This window comes from Syngnathoides biaculeatus, chromosome 12 (assembly GCF_019802595.1).
Source record: "Syngnathoides biaculeatus isolate LvHL_M chromosome 12, ASM1980259v1, whole genome shotgun sequence".
Taxonomy (NCBI): Eukaryota; Metazoa; Chordata; class Actinopteri; order Syngnathiformes; family Syngnathidae; genus Syngnathoides; species Syngnathoides biaculeatus.
In genome coordinates, this window is record NC_084651.1 from 17,808,594 (window position 1) to 17,829,163 (window position 20,570).

At 41.0% G+C, this 20,570-nt stretch overlaps 1 protein-coding gene across 1 annotated transcript; it reads right to left on the minus strand.

Annotated features, from left to right (window-relative positions):
* Window positions 1-13,418: 13,418 nt before the first annotated feature.
* dact2 (dishevelled-binding antagonist of beta-catenin 2) lies at window positions 13,419-18,021 on the minus strand. Its single transcript, XM_061837955.1, has 4 exons — window positions 17,553-18,021; window positions 16,366-16,498; window positions 15,986-16,276; window positions 13,419-15,624 (listed from the first exon to the last, which is right to left on the minus strand). The coding sequence occupies exons 1-4, from the start codon at window positions 17,823-17,825 to the stop codon at window positions 13,760-13,762; spliced, it is 2,562 nt and encodes an 853-aa protein (XP_061693939.1). The 5' UTR covers window positions 17,826-18,021; the 3' UTR covers window positions 13,419-13,759.
* Between the last annotated feature and the right edge of the window lie 2,549 nt (window positions 18,022-20,570).

Consider the following 20,570-nt stretch of genomic DNA (forward strand, 5'->3'; position numbering starts at 1 on the left):
AAGGACGCCCCTCTGCAGGGGGCTGCAATGTCAGTTTTGCTATGAAAAATGGAAGAACACGAGGAATGTGTTATGAAGTCAGCTAACAACAATGCAACTGGACCCTTTTTGGTTCATTGAGTCGCTTCCACTGCATGAATTTACAGTTTAATTTGTTCACCAAACTATTATTTTAACTGTTTGAAATACAATAGTACCAAACAATAAAAAAAAAGTAAGAGTGACAGTATTTAGGGAGCTGTTCAAACAAGGTTACAAAAAAGGTCCCATTTTTTTGCATCACTGGAAATATAAAAGCAATCCAAAATTCAAAGAGACAGAACTGAGAAATAAAATACACATACAGGCCAAGACTTTCAGATACTGTATAAAACATTCCTAGGCCCCAATAAATATTTTCCTGTAGACTGATGGATTCTGGATGAAAAAAAGCTTGAATATCATGGTTGCAACATGACAAATGTGTGCTCAGATCTGTGCAAAGCTATTGAATAAACAGTAGACCAGATTCCTTTTAAAACTGTGGTGTGGCTTGATAAAGGTCATCTGTGTTAAATTAGTTACAATATATAGTTAGAATCTAAATCTTGTTAAAATCCCTGTTCATCAAACTAGCATAAATTCCAAGAGACTGACCGTCTACAGACAGCAATTGAGAACTGTATTGAGCCGTAGTTTTTCCTCAATGTGGTGGACTGTCAAAATGTTGTGCCTTTTTAAAGTTATGAATCTATATTTGTGTTACACAGTGGTCTGGACTTGAGTCACATGTCTTGGACTTGAATCAGACTCAAGTCATGAATTTGATGACTTGACAATATGTTAAAAGACTTGTAACTCGACTTGGAGGTGAACAGCAATAGCTCGTGACTTCACTTGGACTTCAACCCATTGTCTTGAAAAGACTTTAAAATATTGAGAACCAGCCCTATGTAGCCTTCTCTTGCCATAGCAACATGTGCAACTTACTGATTTACTACTGAAAATATAGAAACAAATTACATAACGCTGTAGGTCTTAATGACTGTTTATTAGGTCAAAATATCCCACACGCTCATCATATAAAGTTCTTATTATCGTTTAAGAGTTAACACCCCGTTGGGCATGCTCTGGTAGAGGAACTGACCAAAAGGTCATTCTTTCACAGATTACCTAAATAAATGGTTTAATTAAAAATAATGCACAACATAAAGCAACAATCAGGTAAACAGGTACATTCCAAGAACCACTGTTAATGTACACAGAAACAACAGCAACAATAAGGATGTTGATATTGCAAAAAACAAAAAACAAAATCCACATTGCATTGTTGGAATTGCGGAGCTGATGTCACGGACGCTAGTTTTTGTAGTAGCTAGCTTTATAAGCGATCACGCAAATTGTTTCGTTTTTAATTCTCTTTCTTTACCTTTGTTGAACACAGAACACAGCTAGGATCTGTTTGACATGAAACCACATTCTTTTTCGTTTCCTTCTCTTTTTAACATAACATTTGCTTGTTGACTTGGACCCACCTTTTTTGTTACAAGAGGAAATACATAACATATGCCAATAAACAAATTTGAATCATCAAGCAAAATCCGGTATGTGTTGTCCCTGTGTGGTTTATGTGTTTTTCAGAGGTCTGTTACACTCTGCTTGTGTAATATAACATTTGGTAGTGATCAGAGAAATAATAAAGTATTTCTTCTCGAGTGACAGCTTCAAGAAAACTGTTTCTATTGTCTTGGACTGAACCTCACACTAAAGAGCTTTTCATTAGCCTTTCATTATGCTAAACAGGAGATTACATTAGCGCATAATTGAGTCGATCTTTACAAAGACAGATGCAAACTGATGACAGTTAGTCCCCTGCCACCACCATTACTGGGGTTTTAAGGATTTACGTTGGACCATCACTGGTGTTTATTGCGTGCTTGGTAAATAGGAACAATGTCTCATATATTGAGCTCACACCTGGAAAAGCCACTTACACCTCCGACCCAAACGGTGTTGTACTATATTAGTTGATGACAAGCTAAAAACAGATCAGATCCTCTGACCTTTACTCAGATCCTTCTCTAAATACAGCCTGGTTTCCTGCTTGACAAATCCACTTATAGCCAACAAACATCTCAAAGTCTCTGTGCAACAATGCAGTAAATGTTGAGTTGCGCCTATTTATGTAAGGGCTGAGGTAAGACGTGATGTTCTGAAATGATAAGCGCAGAGGAAATGTATGTTATTAGCATTCCAACCAGCACCATGGACAGGTGACATAATATCTTAGGCCTTGCACACTATGGTCATCTGGGATTAGTGTACCTCCTCTGCCTGTGTGTGCTGTTCCTCCAACGGAGCATCCAACAGCTTCACTGCTGCCATTGTGGAAAAGGCATCCTGCGTCTCACTGTGGGATTGCCCAAGACACTTGGTAAACACAGGAAATACAAAAGCCCCTAAATGCGTCCCTACTGTGTTTGGAGGACTGCCATGACAACACATAGGGAATCTCCTGGAGAGCCGGGCTGTTTGTTAGCTGGAGACACACTGAGATATGTCCAAGCTCTGCCCTCCTGTGCAATAGGGTGTAACTTTATCTTGTAGGGTGTCTGGCAAAGTAAGAAAAGCCTCACTGTAGAGACTCAGCATTTGTTTGAGGCTTGTGAAAGAAAAAGCAAAAACGTAAATTCTCTATATCCATGTTCTATCTTAAGGCTGAAGATAAGGCAGCATTAACTTCACCCTAGGTTTTGACACAGGATATGCTCTGGCATTTGTTTTGTATGACCATGGATCCTTTAGCCAGGCCCCCCCCCTTTTTTTTTTTTCAACAGAGGCTAAAGCAAAAATATTTTGGATACCACATCTGAGCCAAGGCAGCATTTTCTCCACCAAAGGCCATGTGTTCACTGAAAACAGATGTCATCTTTTTATTTATTTTTTGATTGGATCCATAATGAAACTGTGTAAAGTTGTCAAAATAACCATACCACACTTTTTGGTACCTCTGCGTTACTGTATCCATCACGGCAGGACAATATCCAAATAAGTGGCAGGAAACACTGGAGTCTTCCGTTTGGTCAATACAGAACTGAATGATGTCATACACAGTGTACTCTACGCAAAAACAGAGTAGCAAACACATACAGGTAATACTCTGTGACAAAATAATGTTTGATTCAATGCTATTTATGTTTTCTTTATGAAGTCCCTTCAATGCCTCGTGCTGGACCGCCTCAAAAGCGCAACAGGTCCCCAGTTTCCCCACTTCAGTTTGCCTATCAAGCTAACAGGGCTGTGGACGATGCAGCCAACATGGGTCTGCACTTCATCCTTGAACACCTGAACAGCGTGTGAACCTGTGCGGGGAACCTGTTTGTGGACTTAAGCTCTGTCTGCGTTCAACACCATCCTCGCCAAACTCCTCTCCTCCAATCTTCTCCAGCTCAGTGTCTTGCCTCCCATCTGCCAGGGGATCTACAACTTCCTGATGGGCAGGACAAAGCACGTGAGGCTGGAAGACACCACCTCATCCACACGCACCGTCAGCATCGGGCTACCCCAAGGTTGTGTCCTCTCTGCGCTGCTTTTCTCGCTCTACACGAACATCTTCACCTCAAGGCACCAGGCTGTCAAACTCCTGAAGTTTGCAGATGACACCACAGTCATCAGGCTCATCAGAGATGGTGATGAATCTGCGTATTGAAAAGAAGTGGAGAGGCTGGAGCTGTGGTGTGGCCAAAAGAACCTGGAGCTGAACGGACTAAAGACTGTAGAGATGAGTGCAGACTTCAGGAGGCATCCTTCATCACTGGTGCCCCTCACGCTGTCCAACTGTCTTGTATCAACCATTGAGTCCTTCAAGTTCCAGGGAATTAAAGTTTCACAGGCCATGAAGTGGGAGACAAACATTAATTCCATACTCAAAAAAGCCCAGCTAAGGACATATTATTTGCAGCTTCTGAAGAAGCACGGCCTGGCACAAAAGCTGCTGAGACAGTTCTACACAGCAGTTATTGAATCAGTACTGGGTACATCTGTCACAGTCTGGTTTGGAGCTGCCACAAAAAAGGACAAAGTCTGTTTTGTTGTTTGCATAATCAGCCAATAAAGGTGATTTTAATGGTGAAAAGAGAGGCGTCCCCAAAAAAGGTTGATAACATAACATTTCTCACTGAAACAAAATCAGAATCAGAATCAGCTTTATTAAGTGTGAAAAAACACACAAGGAATTTTTCTGCGGCAGTCAGTGCTGCCCTGGTACGAAATTCTGAAGCATACCATTGCAGTTGAGCAATTCCAAAGCAACATTCCTCACTTTGCTACAATGGCCCATTTTAATAAAATTTGTCTCCTTATTGTGGTCAAAACCTGTACATGCAGAGAAACAGAATCTCAATGATCTCCTCCTTTGTGGTTTTTGACACGGTGATACAGTACATTGAATTTGGTGTGGTTTTGGCAGGTTCCTGCTGTTGTATTTGAAGTGGAATAACAACTGTGCCAAATTGAACCATTACTGTGGTATAGAAAATAGTAGAAGAGGCTAAAAAGGGGACATATAGCCAACTATGTTTACTGGAGGGAGACCTACAGTACATACAGTATGTAGGGCAATAATTCAATGCTCCTTTCATTTATGCATAATTCCTGGGCACCTATGCAGTAACACAACATAGAGCTGGAGTTTGTAGTTGTAACGAGTGTTATGGCAAGCTGATAAATGAACTGTGTAAAATCCCTAGACTGCCTCTGTGTTCCCATCCTTTCTTTTGTTTACCTTTCTGTGTTTTCATACCCATTCCACAGCGGATGTCTCAACTTTTATGGATCCCACAGAGGGACAATATGCCCGTAAAGATCGTTGAGAGCAGAGCAGTGAAAAGGGATGGTCATTGATCCCACTGAAGTGCTCACAATCCTAATCAATAGGATAGATCTGCCAGGGAGCCATGGGGGAGTGCGTGTCAACCTTTATTATGAGGCCTGCCAGATGCTGATGAGCAGCCTGCCAGGAGCCTGTAAGACCCCCGTCACCCTGTCTGCTATATTTTCTCGTTTATTTTATGATTGCAGTATTTACAAAGTGGCGCCAACCACATAATCCTAGATGAGGTCATATTGTGCATGAGTTATGAACACATCTAAGCACGTTTTTGTCGTGTCCTGCTGAATCTGTGTTTTCTTTCTACTAAGCAAAAGTGTATAGACACAGCGTGTTGTAGAATCTCACTTTGTTGTTTCTCATATGATATGTGATTTGCTGTGAATAAATCAATCTTTTGATTGCTTACTCTGACCTGTGCAGATAGACCTTTCACTGCAAACTGAGCATGTGGGTCTTCTTCAACAATTCTTTGAAGTTAGAGCTTCTCTTCTTCTTAATCTTATATCCAGCTCTGAGGAAACTCACTCACCAGAAATATTTTCTCTCAGGGGGGACATGCTGCGGTGCAAGTGAAGCTCATCTGTTTTGATTTTAATGTCTGAAATGATTCTTTCAAAAAGAAGAGGGGGCTCAGTTTCAAGATGTCCTCTGAGATCCTCTAAAATCCTGTCCTTCATGTGTAAATCCCTCGACAAACTAGTCAAGACTTTCCCCTTGGTTGTCCTTTTCAAAGGAACTTTGGGGTCAAACTTGCTGGGTCAACCTCCCTAAAAGTAACAAAGTTAACCCCAAACTAACCCCATTTTCTCTAGAAGCACATGGGGCCCCAGATAGACTGTCATTCTGCCTTACTCGCCAGACCTGTTGTGATTTACTGCATCAGCACCCAGCCCATATAAACACATCATCCACATATCTCCATCCAGTCCTTTGGAGGTTTTTTTTTTTTTTTCTTTTTTTTCTAGATTGTTAAATTTATCCATCTCTGTTCTTACCATCATGGAACATCTGTTATGACCAGCACACAAAATGTTCTCAACAGAGACTCCATCATTTGTGGCAGTGGTGCATTAAATTAAAAACATTAGGCTTGGTTTATCTTGAAGCACATTCACCGTCAGGTGTTAATGTTTATCTTAACAGCCGTAAAAGGAAGTTCAGTTGCCGCCCTTTTATTGAACTTATTTATGCCAGGAAGCAGTGGTGCTAACTGTCATGAGAAGATAAAGGAAGAGTCACCATATGTTGTCTTTACGTACCACTTTGAAATACAACTATACAAACATTGTGTTATTTGAAAACAAAGTAATTAATGAGAAACTGTTGTTTCTTTCTTTTTTCAATCTCTAGTGATCTAATTCTGCTTACTCCTACTTACATGACACGATAAATTTTCTTCTATTCCCAGTACAAAAGGTTAAGGTCATCCCTCCCCCATAAGTTACTTTGAGTCACCTTTCCAAGAGACATTCATCAGTGTAATGAATACAAATAACAATATGCACTAATTTAAACTTTTGACCTCTTAACGCGGACTATTTATGTGATCTGCAACAACACAATATTGTTCTATAAATTGCCATCTCCAGTGTATTTCTGCATTTGAAAGGATTAAAAACGATTCTGAGAGTACTACAATCATTATCTGTGCTTCGCAGTTCTGGGTAGATAGTGACAGCTAACTGAACTTCTAGGTGCAGAATCTCTATAATCCGTTGACGATCAGTCTGTTTCTTGCTTGACCCTTGACACCACTGAGAGAGGGGTGTCTTGTCCAAATCACTCAAAAGACAAGACCTCAGGGAGTCCTGCAACTTGTTAGCGGAGTCGGCTGAGATTACCTTTGTATGCTTCACAGTATCATGTTTATTTGCTTTTTTTTTTTTTTTTTGCCATGAGCAACAAAAATGTAACATATACTAATAAAAACAAATGAAACTGCAGAGTAGACATCTGAAACCATAATTCAGACTCTATGCGTGTTAAAGAAGCATTTTATAATCTTCAGAAATCTCACAATGAGTGGAGCTTCCCCACTACACCTATAAGCACTGACCTGTTTCATCTGGGGAGAAGAAGCCAGCCACTAACAATTCCTGTGAGACAAAAGCAAACAAACCAAACAGCCATGGTGACCCCAAGGAAATGCCACACTTTGCCCAGTAACAAGAAACCCCCACATGAATAAAATTTAATTGGACAGTCTCCTGTGCTTTGGAAAACGTATTGTGTGTTTGTGTACATGGAATTATTTCTGGATTGATTTAGGATTATTATTTCTGCTTTAACCATGCTCTCCAACAAAATGGAGACAATAGCTGCTATTAACGTTAATGATTTTAGGATGAGAGGCAATAATAAAGTGGTTTTCCGATCACAACATTAATAGAAAATAAACACTTTCACACTTGATGATTGAGGCATTATTTAGCATAGCTCATGCACTGGAGGGCGACGAATAGGGATCTTTACATAAAGACAAGAATATTTTAGTACGTGTTACACTTGTGTTGTTTAAACTGAAAGAAGCTACAACTTTCAAAAAACCATCGTGGAAGTTCATAATGTAGATTACGCTTCCGTATAGATTTATGGTTTCTTATTGAACGATTGCATGAAGGGCAACCAAATAATGAGAAGGAAGGAAGCAGCGAGAACTGCATGATGGAGAAATACTTTTAATATAATGCAAAACAGATATACTGGTAGTTCAGGCCAAAAGAAATGTTTTAGGACAATGAGCCCTAAGAATGTACTCAATTGTCATGTAGCCACACCCAAGATTCCCTTGACTGTCTGTCTGTAAAATGTCTTTTTCACCCTCCCTCACCTAGATTGGGATACCATTTGATTTCATATTGCTAGCGCCAGTCAAACAGCTGCCAATAACTGATGTCAACTCCTAGATTTTTATGTTTTATTTGTCATGATATACCATGGAAATGGATTGAACTTAGCTGATTAAACACATTTTCAGGCCCTAAAAATTGAGGCACAAAATGTTTTGTTAAATAATGGTGAACTCCCTATTTGTGTGAAAGACTTCAATCAGGTTTGATTTAAAATCAATGCTGAGAGACATTTGTGTATTGTGTATGAAGGCAAAATCATACCTCTGTCTTTACCTCAAAACTCATGGACCTAGCTATATTAATGTTGATCACACAAGGGATCTGTGAAGGAAAAAGCTTCTCATGTCGAGAAGAATTTATGTCAGTAGGTGAGGTACTTGTTAGTGGCCATATGGGAGCAGAAAGGAGTAACAAGGGGGGTACCTGCAGGGTCCAGTGTACTGCTGTCACTCTGATCTTATCAGGGGGCCTGGCCAAGAGGAGGACCGGCTGTCACTCTTCCCGAGCTTTTGATCTCCTGAGCTCACACCCACCATTTCAGAGCAACCGAGCCATGTTTTTCTTCACAATGAGAATTAATAGTTTGTTGGGTAAAGTCGAGAAACCCCACAGTTGAAAAAAAAAAGCAAGATAAAGCAAGATTGTTCCAGCCCTCCTAGGACATGTGGGGCTGGGACAGTTGCAATGAGTAGTTTCGAGACATGGGCTTGACATAGAGAGACAATCCTCTGAAGTGACAAGGACACAGGACATCCTGCTCATAAAACAGTCAGGACATCCTCACAGAGAAACTAGGTCTGATAAAAGAGGAAGCACTGTCCATTCAACAGATACGCTCACTAGTTCCCTTGATGAGCACGTGACCTCTTTTCAAATGTACGCACTGTGTGCAGTCCCGCTAAGATTCTGAGAGAATTGAGCGATTATTTTCACCTTCTCAAGCTCAAAAGGCTGCATTACCCACACTTTAAGGCAAATGTAACAACAACAGGTGTCAGACCACTAAAGATGTAACATGCATGTTTTTTTAAGATTACTTGTTAGCTTCTTGTATAATTAATTGTATTTTTTTCCTCATTTGCCTAATTCTACTGCTTGCATATGACAAATTGAGCAACCACAATAGTCCCAGTAAAAAAAAAACAACAAAAAAACTATGCCAGTAATGCTCTTGCAGTAAATGTTTGGAAATAAGCATAATAATGGTGCAGATATTTATTTGTCACATGCATCTAACTACAATTTCTTGTAAAAAACATAATTAGTGGAGTTAACTCAATACAATCCTTACAAATTAAACGAAACATAGTTGTCACGACTCTTTGTGAGGATAACGAATGGATGAAACAATAATTGTTGCCGTGTGTGATTGTATGTGTGTGTGTGTGTATATTTATCCATCCATCCATTTTCTTAGCCACTTATCCTCACAAGGGTCGCGGGAGTGCTGGAGCCTATCCCAGCCGTCAACAGACAGGAGGCAGGGTACACCCTGAACTGGTTGCTAGCCAATCATGGGGCACATAGAGACAAACAGCCACACTCACAATAACACTTAGGGGCAATTTAGTGTCCAATTAATGGTGTGTGTGTGTGTGTATTATATATTATTTTCTGTGTTATATATAATATGTATTATATACACATACAAACACTCCTGTGAATACATCCACAAGGATTTATCTTCTGTACAATTGCTAGGCAGGGACAAATGCACTCATTCTGCCCTCTGTTGCTGTGAGTGTGTGCTCTCCATACACTGCGAACTTTTGAACCACCCCCTGACCACAGCTTGAAGAGAGTTGAAACAATGGTAAGCAAACACAGTGGAGTGAATGAAGGGATTAGCTATTAAATGACAGGATGTGCTTAAAGAGGAGCAGGTGGTGGTAAAGGAAGGGCCTGCTAAGCCTTGCACGAGGAGGACAGCATGAATCTCTTTTGGCTTCTTCACCATTTGCTTCAGGCTTCATGCCGGCACGTCTCAGTCTTAAGAGTTGCCCTGCTCGCTTCTACCCTTCACTTTGGATCCCTTCAAATCTCTGTTCCCTATCTTTATTGTCCGCTTCTACACAACCAGACAAGCCTGCTCCTTTAACTCCAGCTGCAGACATTCATGAAATTGGACATTCCATTTCAGCCACATTCATATGTACAGTCAGCTCTGGGACAAAAGATACTAAAGGAACTCAGTGCCCCATACAGAAGGGGGAAAGGAGACATGTGTATTGTAGTTTTTTTTTTGTTTTGTTTTAATCAGAAAATGTTTATGAAATATATTAATATAATACCCTCCTACAGAGATTTATAAAATAAAAAAGACGTATGACTTATTATTCAACATCACCACCATATCCATAGTTTTGCCACGTGAAAACAGACAATAACATAACCACGACTAACCTCTAATATACAGTATATAAAGCACATTAGAATTTCTACATTGGTAGATTTAGGAGTTGCAAATAATTACTTAATGCTGAATGATCCTTCACAAAAAGCATGATCTCCTCACTTCTGTCAGTCGAAAGCTGTAGATTGAGTTTTCTAGTCCCCCCTCGTCATCAGATCCCACATCTGTAAAAGGAGCCCATTTCCCCTGTCTGAGGTTTTTCAATCTAGGAAGTCACATCATAATCTCACATGACTCCCAAGAACTCGTAGTAGAGATACAGGTAGTTATCACAAATCCCAAAACAATACAGTTACTGCAAGATAAACACAGACTAGGTTCAGTTCTTGTAAACTTTATCAGAATAAACCACAAGTAAATGTAAGTGGCTTCACTGGAATGAATGATAAATGGTAGAGGGCGGAAAGAGATGTGTTATGAGCCTGGAGACAGACTAGTAAAATCTGGTATAAAGCGGGATTTGGGATTACCTCATCATCACGCAAGAGGAGAACCCCTCCTCCAACTTTGACTTAAGTGAACCGAGTCAGTTTAATTAGCACCTGTCTGCGGCACACCCTTTGTTGTTCTTAGCCCCCTCAATACTCTTTTGCGTTTGTTTGCAATGTTGTTCTTGTTTCATAGTTCTCACACCGTCACAGAATTCTTAAAGCGGTGTGGCAATACACAGTTCATATTTTTATCACTTTTGTTTCATAGATTTAGACAATAGAAATAGCTTTTGACTGTCGTGCTAACAGCAAGAGTCATAGCTTATGTGTAACGTAATAAGATCACTGTCCAAAGCAGCTCAGTGACATGCGTTCTAATGACCTAAGTGATCATCTGTCCCAGCACTGAGAGCACTTTTAATGACACTTTTACCTATTTATATTCTTTTGGGTGTTCACAAAAATGATGTGATTCAGTCTGGCTAGGAGAACATGTGCAAGGTGAAACCCATTGTGATTTATGAAGCATAGATATACGAGTACCAATACCTAAACGAACCAGTTGCCGTATATTTTTTCCCCTCATCAAATCCCTAGAGAATGATTTAGCCAATACTGCCTTTTAATGGAGATGCATCTAATTACACTTACATTTATTATTAATACACTCTGAAAAAGGCATAATTTGTTCTGTCTTTGCTTTGGCAAGCAGATGTGATATTTTCACCAGTCTTTGTGGTGTCAGCACAAAACTGTATGATATTGATGAGAACTGACATCTGCCCATGTGTGTTCTTGCATTTCATGTCAGAGTCAGAGTCAGAGTGCCTGAACGACAATCTATGTAATGAGATCCCACCCGACATCTGTGATCTTTCATTATGACTTGAAAGGCATCCATGGAGAGTATTTATGAAAGAAGCTAACACCTTCCATACTAAAAACATCTACAGCAAACTAAAACTTTGGTAAGGTATAGGTAATAGTATTCTTAATGGTTAAATATCTATGTGCCGTATGCACATCTGTAAAATCATGGGCCAGGTGTTTCACTCTGACCATTCCATCCATCCATCCATCCATCCATCCATCCATCCATCCATCCATCCATCCATCCATCCATTTTCTTAGCCGCTTATCCTCACAAGGGTCGCAGGAGTGCAGGAGCCTAGCCCAGCTGTTAACGGGCAGGAGGCAGGGTACACCCTGAACTGGTTTCCAGCCAATCAAAGGGCACATAGAGACAAACAGCCGCACTCAGGATCACACCTATGGGCAATTTAGAGTCTCCAATTAATGCATGTTTTTGGGATGTGGTAGAAAACTGGAGTTTCTTTCGGCTTGTCCCTTTCGGGGTCGCCACAGCGTGTCATCTCAGATGAATGCACATATTTGTTTGGCACAATTTTTACGCCGGATGCCCTTCCTCCAATTTCTTTGGTAGGCGGATTATCAGATGATCATTTGACCAATTGCTAACAAAAGGAAACAAACATGAATAGAAGAGTCCAGAGACAGAAAGGATATAAAAAGCCCACCCCCGCCCCCTCCGACCCCTCTTTTGTAGATATCCTCAGAGATGATCCAGTTCTACAGCTGCAAAGGTCACCCAGAACACAGGGTCGAGCTGACACGGCCCTGCTTCACCCAACATCAAAGTTAAGTCCAGCTCCCTCTGAAACGGCAGCTCTAATCCTACCAAGCCCTTGCTGTCACCCTCATGGAGTGGACAGAGAGCATAGAACACCCAAAATAGTCGATTAATTCGAAGCAATTTGCAGAATTTAAAAACGTACTTTGATGTGAATTGAAGCCTTTGCCCTTTAGATCTACATCTTGTGGTGCGTAAAAAGAAGGGCGCTGCTGAATTGCCCTTCAGTGAACACTTTAACTTGAAGTTTTGCTTTTCTTCTTGAAGAGCAATGTTTCTCAGACAAGCTCTGACTTAAAGGGAATTACATACTTGCCTCTGTAGTGATTATAGCTGCAGGAAACACACCTTTAAAGTAAATTTGGATGAAACACTGCATACATGGCACCCCTCTAAGCTTCTTAGACAATTTCAGGTCTGAATAGCTGGCTGGTGGGAGACATTTTTATTAAGTATGATCGGCGACAGATCTGATGCCTGAAAGATTGGTTATTAGACCATTTACATCCACTAACATTTTTGCTCACTAAATCTTTAAAAGAATTTAAATTCATCTTGTAAATAAGATTAATTGAGCTTGATGTCATTGTCAACAGTCTAATCTCCTTTTCATAGCTCAGCAATAAAGATCCATCCATTTCTCATTTCTCCTGCAGCCCTTTATAAAAGTCAAAAACCAAGTTCTGACAAACGACTTGTAACTCATTCATTTACTGTCACCACAATGCCCAGTCATGTGAGGTGATTGTTAGCTTTACTGCTTTGGTGAAAATGTGTTTACTTTCATTTAAATGTCATAGTACACTTTTGCCCTACTAATGAAGCATGACTGTCTAGGTCAAATGTTGAATCTGCAATTTATTAAGCCAACAGCTGGTTGGAATCAGGAAACCAGGTAAGGACCTATTCTAGATATCTGTCCTAAATTGGTTAGTCTCGGCAGGATGTTTGCCAGGATAAGGTTTTGTTTTCAAAGACATCATAGTAACCAGAATGTTCACGCACATCTAATAGCTAATAATTCACTGCAAAAGTCATCTCAATCAAAACCATAATCACCTGTGGTTGTATAAATACACTGTGAAAATGAAGCAGTTTTTAAAAGGCCAGTGCAAGCTGGTTCAATATTTAGCAATTGGCAGTTTAGTACATGAAACATGGCTTGTTAGTCAGATAATATAAAGACAGTAACAGAAACAACTGCAGAAATAATGTTGGATTTATTTGCAAATACGCATATTTTTACTACCTTATAATGAAATCTTCAACATGACTAATATGAGATGCACTTAGAAATGAATTAGAATAAGATCAATTTACAAATAAGTGTAAGTATAGTCGTGATACAAGTATGCTTTTATAGTAAAAACAACAAACAAACAATATTTTGGTTTTAACAATGATCATGAAAAACAATCAGTGCGTGCAGAGAAAAAGGAAGGGTACTGCAAGAAGTCGGATTTTTTCAAAATAGCTCTAAGATTCTCACGGTTCAGTTTTTCGTTTTCCCCAGTGACAAATATTTTGCCCGAGATAACTCTTCTAAACAAGGGTCATAACCTTCAGCGAGGCAGGCTGGAAGCGGCGAATCTTCTTCTTCAGGGCTCGTGAAGCTTTGATGCGGCAAGCTGATGCCTCTGGTCGTGGGAGTTGCTGGAGGGTCTTTCCGGCTGCAGTGGGCCCCAGAGAAGCTTCGGCCCATACCAGGTCCCCCTCCTCCTCAAGGCTATCCTGATGGTTCCCCTCCTCCATGGACAGGCTGCTGTCAGAATCGGAGAAGGATTGGAAACTCTGGCTAGACTCACTATCACCAAAGCGATTGGTGGTGTTATCGCTCGTCTCCCCATCGCTGCTTGTGGCAATGGTGGAATGAAAAATTGACATGCACTCAGCTGAGTACTCAGACTCACATTGAGGGGGATAAAGTCTGGAAATGTGGTAGGGTGCTGGGGGGTATCTGGCATTGAGTTTTGCATTGAACGAGTTAGATGATATGGAGGGACAATGAGGTCCTATCCAGTGTCCTGCCTTGGTGCTCATACTGCGGTCTAAATGCATACTCCCTGGTGCTTGTCCGTAGAAGTCTTTGGAGATCTGTTGTTGAGCACACAAGGCTGGGAACCTCTCCCCATCTGATACCAATCTGGCAGCTCCTTGCCTCTTCTTCCTCTGATCTGCAAGATTTTCGTACTCCCCACATTGGAATCTGCGGCTTTTGCTGAATTTGGTAGCAGCTGGAGCAGGGTGTGGCTTTTTTTGGACCTTGTGGGTGTAGATTATTGTGGGGCCACAATGGCTCGAATCTGAGCCTGAACCGTGTTTCCGCTCCTCACTTGGACAACAGGAATTTTTCTGGATCACCTTCCCTTTTCCTGGTCTTCTTGGTTCGCCCTTGGACCCGCTGGATTCTCGAGTTGGTTCACCAGATGAGTAGCTGTGCTGCTGTCTCAATGCTCGAGGCTTCTCACTGCTCCTTCGTCTGAGTTTAACTGCTTTGGTTTTACGATCAAATTGTCTCACCTTGACCCTCTGAGTTCCACCGGGGACAAATTTGGCATGGACAAACTGGGGGGAGCCAGTGTGGCCATTTTGCACCTCAAAGACATGAACGTCATCAGCGCTTGAACCGCGTGACATGACTGGTCTTTGAATATGGCCCTTCTTCTCTATTTGCCTTGTTGGTAGGGAGTCTCCAGACACCTTTTCTGTGTGGCCCCTTGACACAAAACCAACATGTATTTTGTTCTTCTTCCTCAGTGTTGAAGACGTGACCTCATCAGAGCTGTACTCCCTCACGACAGCAGGATATGAAAACCCATATGAAACCTCCTGAGGTCTCACACCGTGGTGGTGATCCGTGTTATCAGTTGTTTCAGGACAGGAATGTGTCATGCAGTGTCTCCTCTGTTTGTTATCTAGTGGTATGATATTTGTGGCTTGAGTTGGGGGAGGCTGAGATAAAGATACTGGTTTCTGAGGAAACACAGTGACGACTTCAGGTGGTTTCCTCTGATAGTTGCTTTGTATCTGCGTAGCCTCAGGTGCCATTTCAATGTGGGTTTTGTTGTAGCTGCGCTGGAGAAGTTTGTCAATGTAACCTAAAGTCTTGCTATCACAGTCAATCTCAGTACCATCATTGAGCACGTCAGAATCACTCACTGGGGGCTTTTCGCCATCTATAAATTCAGGTATGGCTGACTCCCCACTATTGAAAAAGATTGGACTTTGGAGGGCGACGGCATGCAACGAGCTTGGGTGGTGATACAATTCAAATCCACTGTGGGACAGCAGATTGCTCTGGAATTTAGGCTCCATTGTGGGCATTTTAGGATTTGAGCACATTGGTGGTTTCTTAGCATCCACTGGTTTATAGTTCAGCCCAAGAATCATCATTCTGTCCAGGTCACCTGGGAAACACAAAAAATATAAAACTAAAATTAACCTTTCATATGACACATGAAAAGAAGTGCGTGTATATATAAAGTATTCAACTAAACTATCAGTCAAACAAATTTTCAAATCATATTGAATGGGAAACTCTGTCGAAATTTTTGTATTAGTGTAGATATACAGATTAATTCATGGATGTGCCAATCAGTAAACTGAGAATCTTCATCTCAATAAATGCACACATTTTTATTAGGTAAATAACACGAGTACCTAATGTGGTCCTGTGCAAGTTTAAATTAATTTGATTTAGTGTTTTCCATTGCTGCAGTACATCATAGAAATTACTGATAAACAAAAGAGCCGTCAACGAATGTCTACCTGTTGACACAGGTCTTGGCCGTCCAAGTTCAGTGACAGTAGAACTGGCTCTGATCCTACTGCTTCCCAGGTGAAGGCCTGTTGCCCGGGTAGGATTTGGGTGGGTTGCACCTTCATCAGTGGAACAACGACGGTATACATCAGCGTGTAATGCAGGGGCAACTTGAGAATTAGCCGGGCTTGTGGGAGGGAGGAGAAGACTTGTCTGGGAAGATGACAGACATTCGCTGTACACAGATGTGCAGGAGTTTGACAAGGAGCAAGAGCCTCCATCACTGAGATCATAGAAACCTGGAAAGAACAATTCCGTAATGGTGAAATGCAAGTGCTTTCTCCCTTAAATATAGAGATTTATGTGGGATCATAATGAGCAAACATACCTGAACTCGGCCTGCTGTCACTCTCCAGTTGCTCAGTGGATGCCTTGCTTACATCCAGCTTCAGATCACTAATTTGTTGGTCAAGCTGCTGCAGGTGAGTCTTCAGTCCCACATCCTGTTTCCGAAGACGAGACTGGAAGAAAAATATATTATCTCAGAAAAACCCCTGTAAAATATGTGCATCACTAGATAAACCTGAGTTCATGTTCAATGTTTATTTGGATTAGAGTATAACAAAATAAGATGAAAAAGAAAAAAAAAATAGCCAAGGAACTACAACTACTGTACAGTCCTTAGAAAAAGAGGTGCTACTCAGATGTGGGTGATTATTAACCCAAGGAGGACATGGGGGAGCAGGGAAAAGCAGTGGTGGTTAACTCATTTCTCCCCCACAACGAAGGCTGGCCATTGTGTAAACTACTTGGAGGAGTGAAGCTTGGGGGTTGGGGTAGAGCACTGTTTGGTTTGCAGCCAAGGCACGGCAATTTCTGGTACAGTTCTTACTGGGGTGGAAAATAAATACACATATATATACATACATATATATATATACATACATATATACATATATATTGAAATCATGTTTATTATGCTACATTTATTTTTCAACATTAACAACTGAAGTGTTTAGACTATAGCTAATTTAAAATGGGACGTGAAGAGACTTTGTGAGGTTTAAACCTCACATGGATCACAAGTATTACACAATAAATCACAGTGATTTTGGCAGGCGTGATAATCCCTGATCTTCCTGCAAATGGTTATAACAGCAGCACACTTGGCAAAGCTTGTTACGGGCGGGACCTCACATTGCCAGATGTCAGCAACCCTCATGGGCACCAGTGAATGACTGTCACTCTTAAAAACGAATACACCATCATGCATTTTATTATTTCCTGACATTAGTTGTTAATGATTGCGACGACCCCCTGCGGTCTCCATCACTTGTACGTAGCCACAGCAATGAACCTGATTTATGACTCCAATCTCGCTTCCTATCTCCCGCTGAGTTCTTGAAAGTATGCTAATAAACCAAGGTATACACATCAGCTGACTCCGGCATTCATACAAAATGATTTACATACGAGTTATGGATGAAAACTGTGCGATTTAAAAGATTCTCATCAGATTGTATTTACGTTCGGGACATCTATCTTTTGTGACTTTGGATTGAAATAACTTCTTACTAGCTGTTGCTTGAGAGCTGTTAGGGTGGCCTCCAACCGCTGCTCCTCCGCCCCAATCATCCTCGCGTCCTCCGGACCGGCGCGCGGGCGTGTGACCGGCTCTTCCCGGTTGACTCTGAGGGCCCAGCTCACCATGTCACCCTGTCTGTCCCGAAGCAGATGGAGCTCTTGCAACCCGGCCAGGGCGGCCTGCAGCCTCTCCCCTACCCTGCTGCGGTCCAATCCCACGGCGGCGCTCATCATTCCCACGCAGGAAACTTTGGTGCTCAGCATGGAGGGCAAACACCATGCATATCCACACGCTTGATGCAATGAAGAAAAAGTCTCAAAGGGGATGACTTGTTTGGTCTACGACGTTATTTGCTCCTCCTCCTGCTGCTGCTGCTGCTGCTGGTGTCGATCTGCTTGGTTTTTAAACTACCTGATTGAGCCATTCGCGAACTCAGAGGAGAGATTAAAGCTCCTCCCACAGACCAAATGCCTTTGCTCCCTATTGGCTGCCCCCTCTAGGCCCCATTCAACATCTGGTTCTAATCCCCCCATTCAACTGTTCCCCGGTTCTCGAGGACACATAAAGTACATGTGCAGAGTAGGCCATTAACTGTTATTGTGATCTTTCCATTTTCATCAGACAAAACCTATTCAAAATTATTCAACTTTCCACTTTGTACATATTATAGATGGATAGATTTCATCTATCTATCTATCTATCTATCTATCTATCTATCTATATCTATCTATCTATCTATCTATCTATCTATCTATCTATCTATCTATCTATCTATCTATCTATCTCTATCTATCTATCTATCTATCTATCTATCTATCTATCTATCTATCTATCTAATCTATCTATCTATCTATCTATCTATCTATCTATCTATCTATCTATCTATCTATCTATCTATCTATCTATCTATCTATCTATCTATCTATCTATCTATCTATCTATCTATCTATCTATCTATCTATCTATCTATCTATCTATCTATCTAATCTAATCTAATATTTTACATTGGAAAAAGAAACTCACGGGATACCACAAACTCGTCCTAAATCTGGATGTTTAAGTTTATATATACCTCTGCCACCTAGTGGGAGAGCATTTAATTTTTCTGCCTAATCACAGAAGGTCGCTGGGATCGATAAATGGAAAAAAAAAAACCTGCATTATTTGTTGTAAATGAATACCTGTTGGCCCAATTAATTGGAAATTTACAATTGTTCACCCACGTTGACGTTTTACTCTGATGACCGTTTGTTTTGCCAGCGGAGTGAACGCAACACGGGCTCAAACAAATATTTGTGAAACCCTTAGACAACTGCGCTCTCTTGTGGTGCAAGATATGCATTGTCCAGGGTCAGCGGGGTCGTATATGATAAGAAATGTGTGGGATATAAATACAAATGCTCTCACTAACGTAGTACTTTAATTAGCACACGCGTGTCTGTTCTGCAAGTCCTAGCTGTAGCATTGACGTCAATGAAACAACTCCGACAATCGAGTGAACATTCTGTTGGACTGCTTGCAGTAGGAAAGTTTAGACTTTATTTTATTTGTAACTTGATAATTATACAAATAAAAAGAATACTAATGTGGGACACAATAATGTTGTTGTATTCAAAAATGTTTTCACTTGCACCATGGGGGATGACTGTTTGCCTCACAGTTCTGAGGATCAGGGTTCAAATGGAGTTTGCATGCTCCTCCCATGATTGTGTGAGTTTTCTAGGGGTACTCCGGTTTCCTCCCACATCCCCAAAACATGTGTGGAATCCTCTACACTGCCAATAGGTTTAAATGTGAGCGTGAATGGTTGTTAGTTTCTATGTCTTGAGATTGGCTGGCAACCAGTTCGGGGTGTACTCCACATCTCACCCCAAGTTAGCTGGGAGAGGCTCCAGCATACCTGCGACCTGTGTGAGGAAAAGTGTTAGAGAAAATGAAATCTCCGAACCCTCTCAGAATTGTTCACAACAAAAAGGATTTTTTTTGCCATTCTTTTCATGTCAATTCTGGTGGTTTGTCAATACACATATGCAAAAAAATAATACAGATAAGTTATGATTAACACAGTTAGCTTACAGTACCTTGGAATGCCCTACCCATGGAAATTCGAGCCACCATTTCTGTAGAATTGTTTAAAAAAAACCACACGCACACAATGCAGTGAGCCACATGCTCTACCTTCTCCATTAACACATTTTGATTTTGGCCCATTTTGTTGATGCTTCACTTCCCCAACCCGTTTGGAAAGGAGGGTGGGGGCCATGATTGAAGTAAGGCTGTTTCTATCAGGACTCTGCATCAAAGAAGCATCAAGCATCAAAGAAGAGCAAAGCAAATTTATTGTGCACTACACAAGGTAACACAACGTGCTTTACATGAGGAAAAGCATTAAAAAATAAAGACAAAAAAAGTCAGTCGATCCATTCATTTTTTGAGCCGCTTATCCTCAGGAGGGTTGCGGGAGTGCGAGAGCCGATCCCGGTTGTCATCTAGCAGGAGGCAGGATACAGTACAGTGTAAAGTAAGAAGCCTGTTGACAAATTAAGAAATAGAAAGTAAACATAGTGGTCTTCAAATGTTGGGAATAAATGTATTAAATTGTAATACCTCGCTAATCTATCAGAGTACTTTCATAAAGTAGTTGGTACAACTTCCCACCACTGGTCCTGAGACTCCGAATTTACTCTCTCTCTCAGCGGCTATGAAACAAAGTGACTCATTTGAAAAGTATTTCTTTTAATCAATGTCAAGCGAATGAAATATTCCAACGTTTAGCAATGTGGTAACACACCAATAATGCAGCGATTGCTAGACCCTCATCATAGGTGAAGGGAAGCTACTGTACACAATGATCACTGACACTGTGTTTGGAAAGATTTGATCTTTAGTATCTTCATGCTGGAGTTCAAAGGAAAGCCACGCACGCACGATGCATCGTCAACTTCACGCTCTCCACACAAGAGGGCAGTCTCACACTGTTTTCCGCAGCATTGTCAGCTTCCTTTTTA

Coding starts and splice junctions, on each gene's coding strand:
- dact2 (XM_061837955.1), bottom strand. CDS start 17,825: ATGCTGAGCACCAAAGTTTCCTGCGTGGGAATGATGAGCGCCGCCGTG. Junction 16,277..16,365: donor TGACAGCAGGCCGAGTTCAG/GTATGTTTGCTC, acceptor TGTTCTTTCCAG/GTTTCTATGATCTCAGTGAT. Junction 15,625..15,985: donor GCCAAGACCTGTGTCAACAG/GTAGACATTCGT, acceptor TGTGTTTCCCAG/GTGACCTGGACAGAATGATG.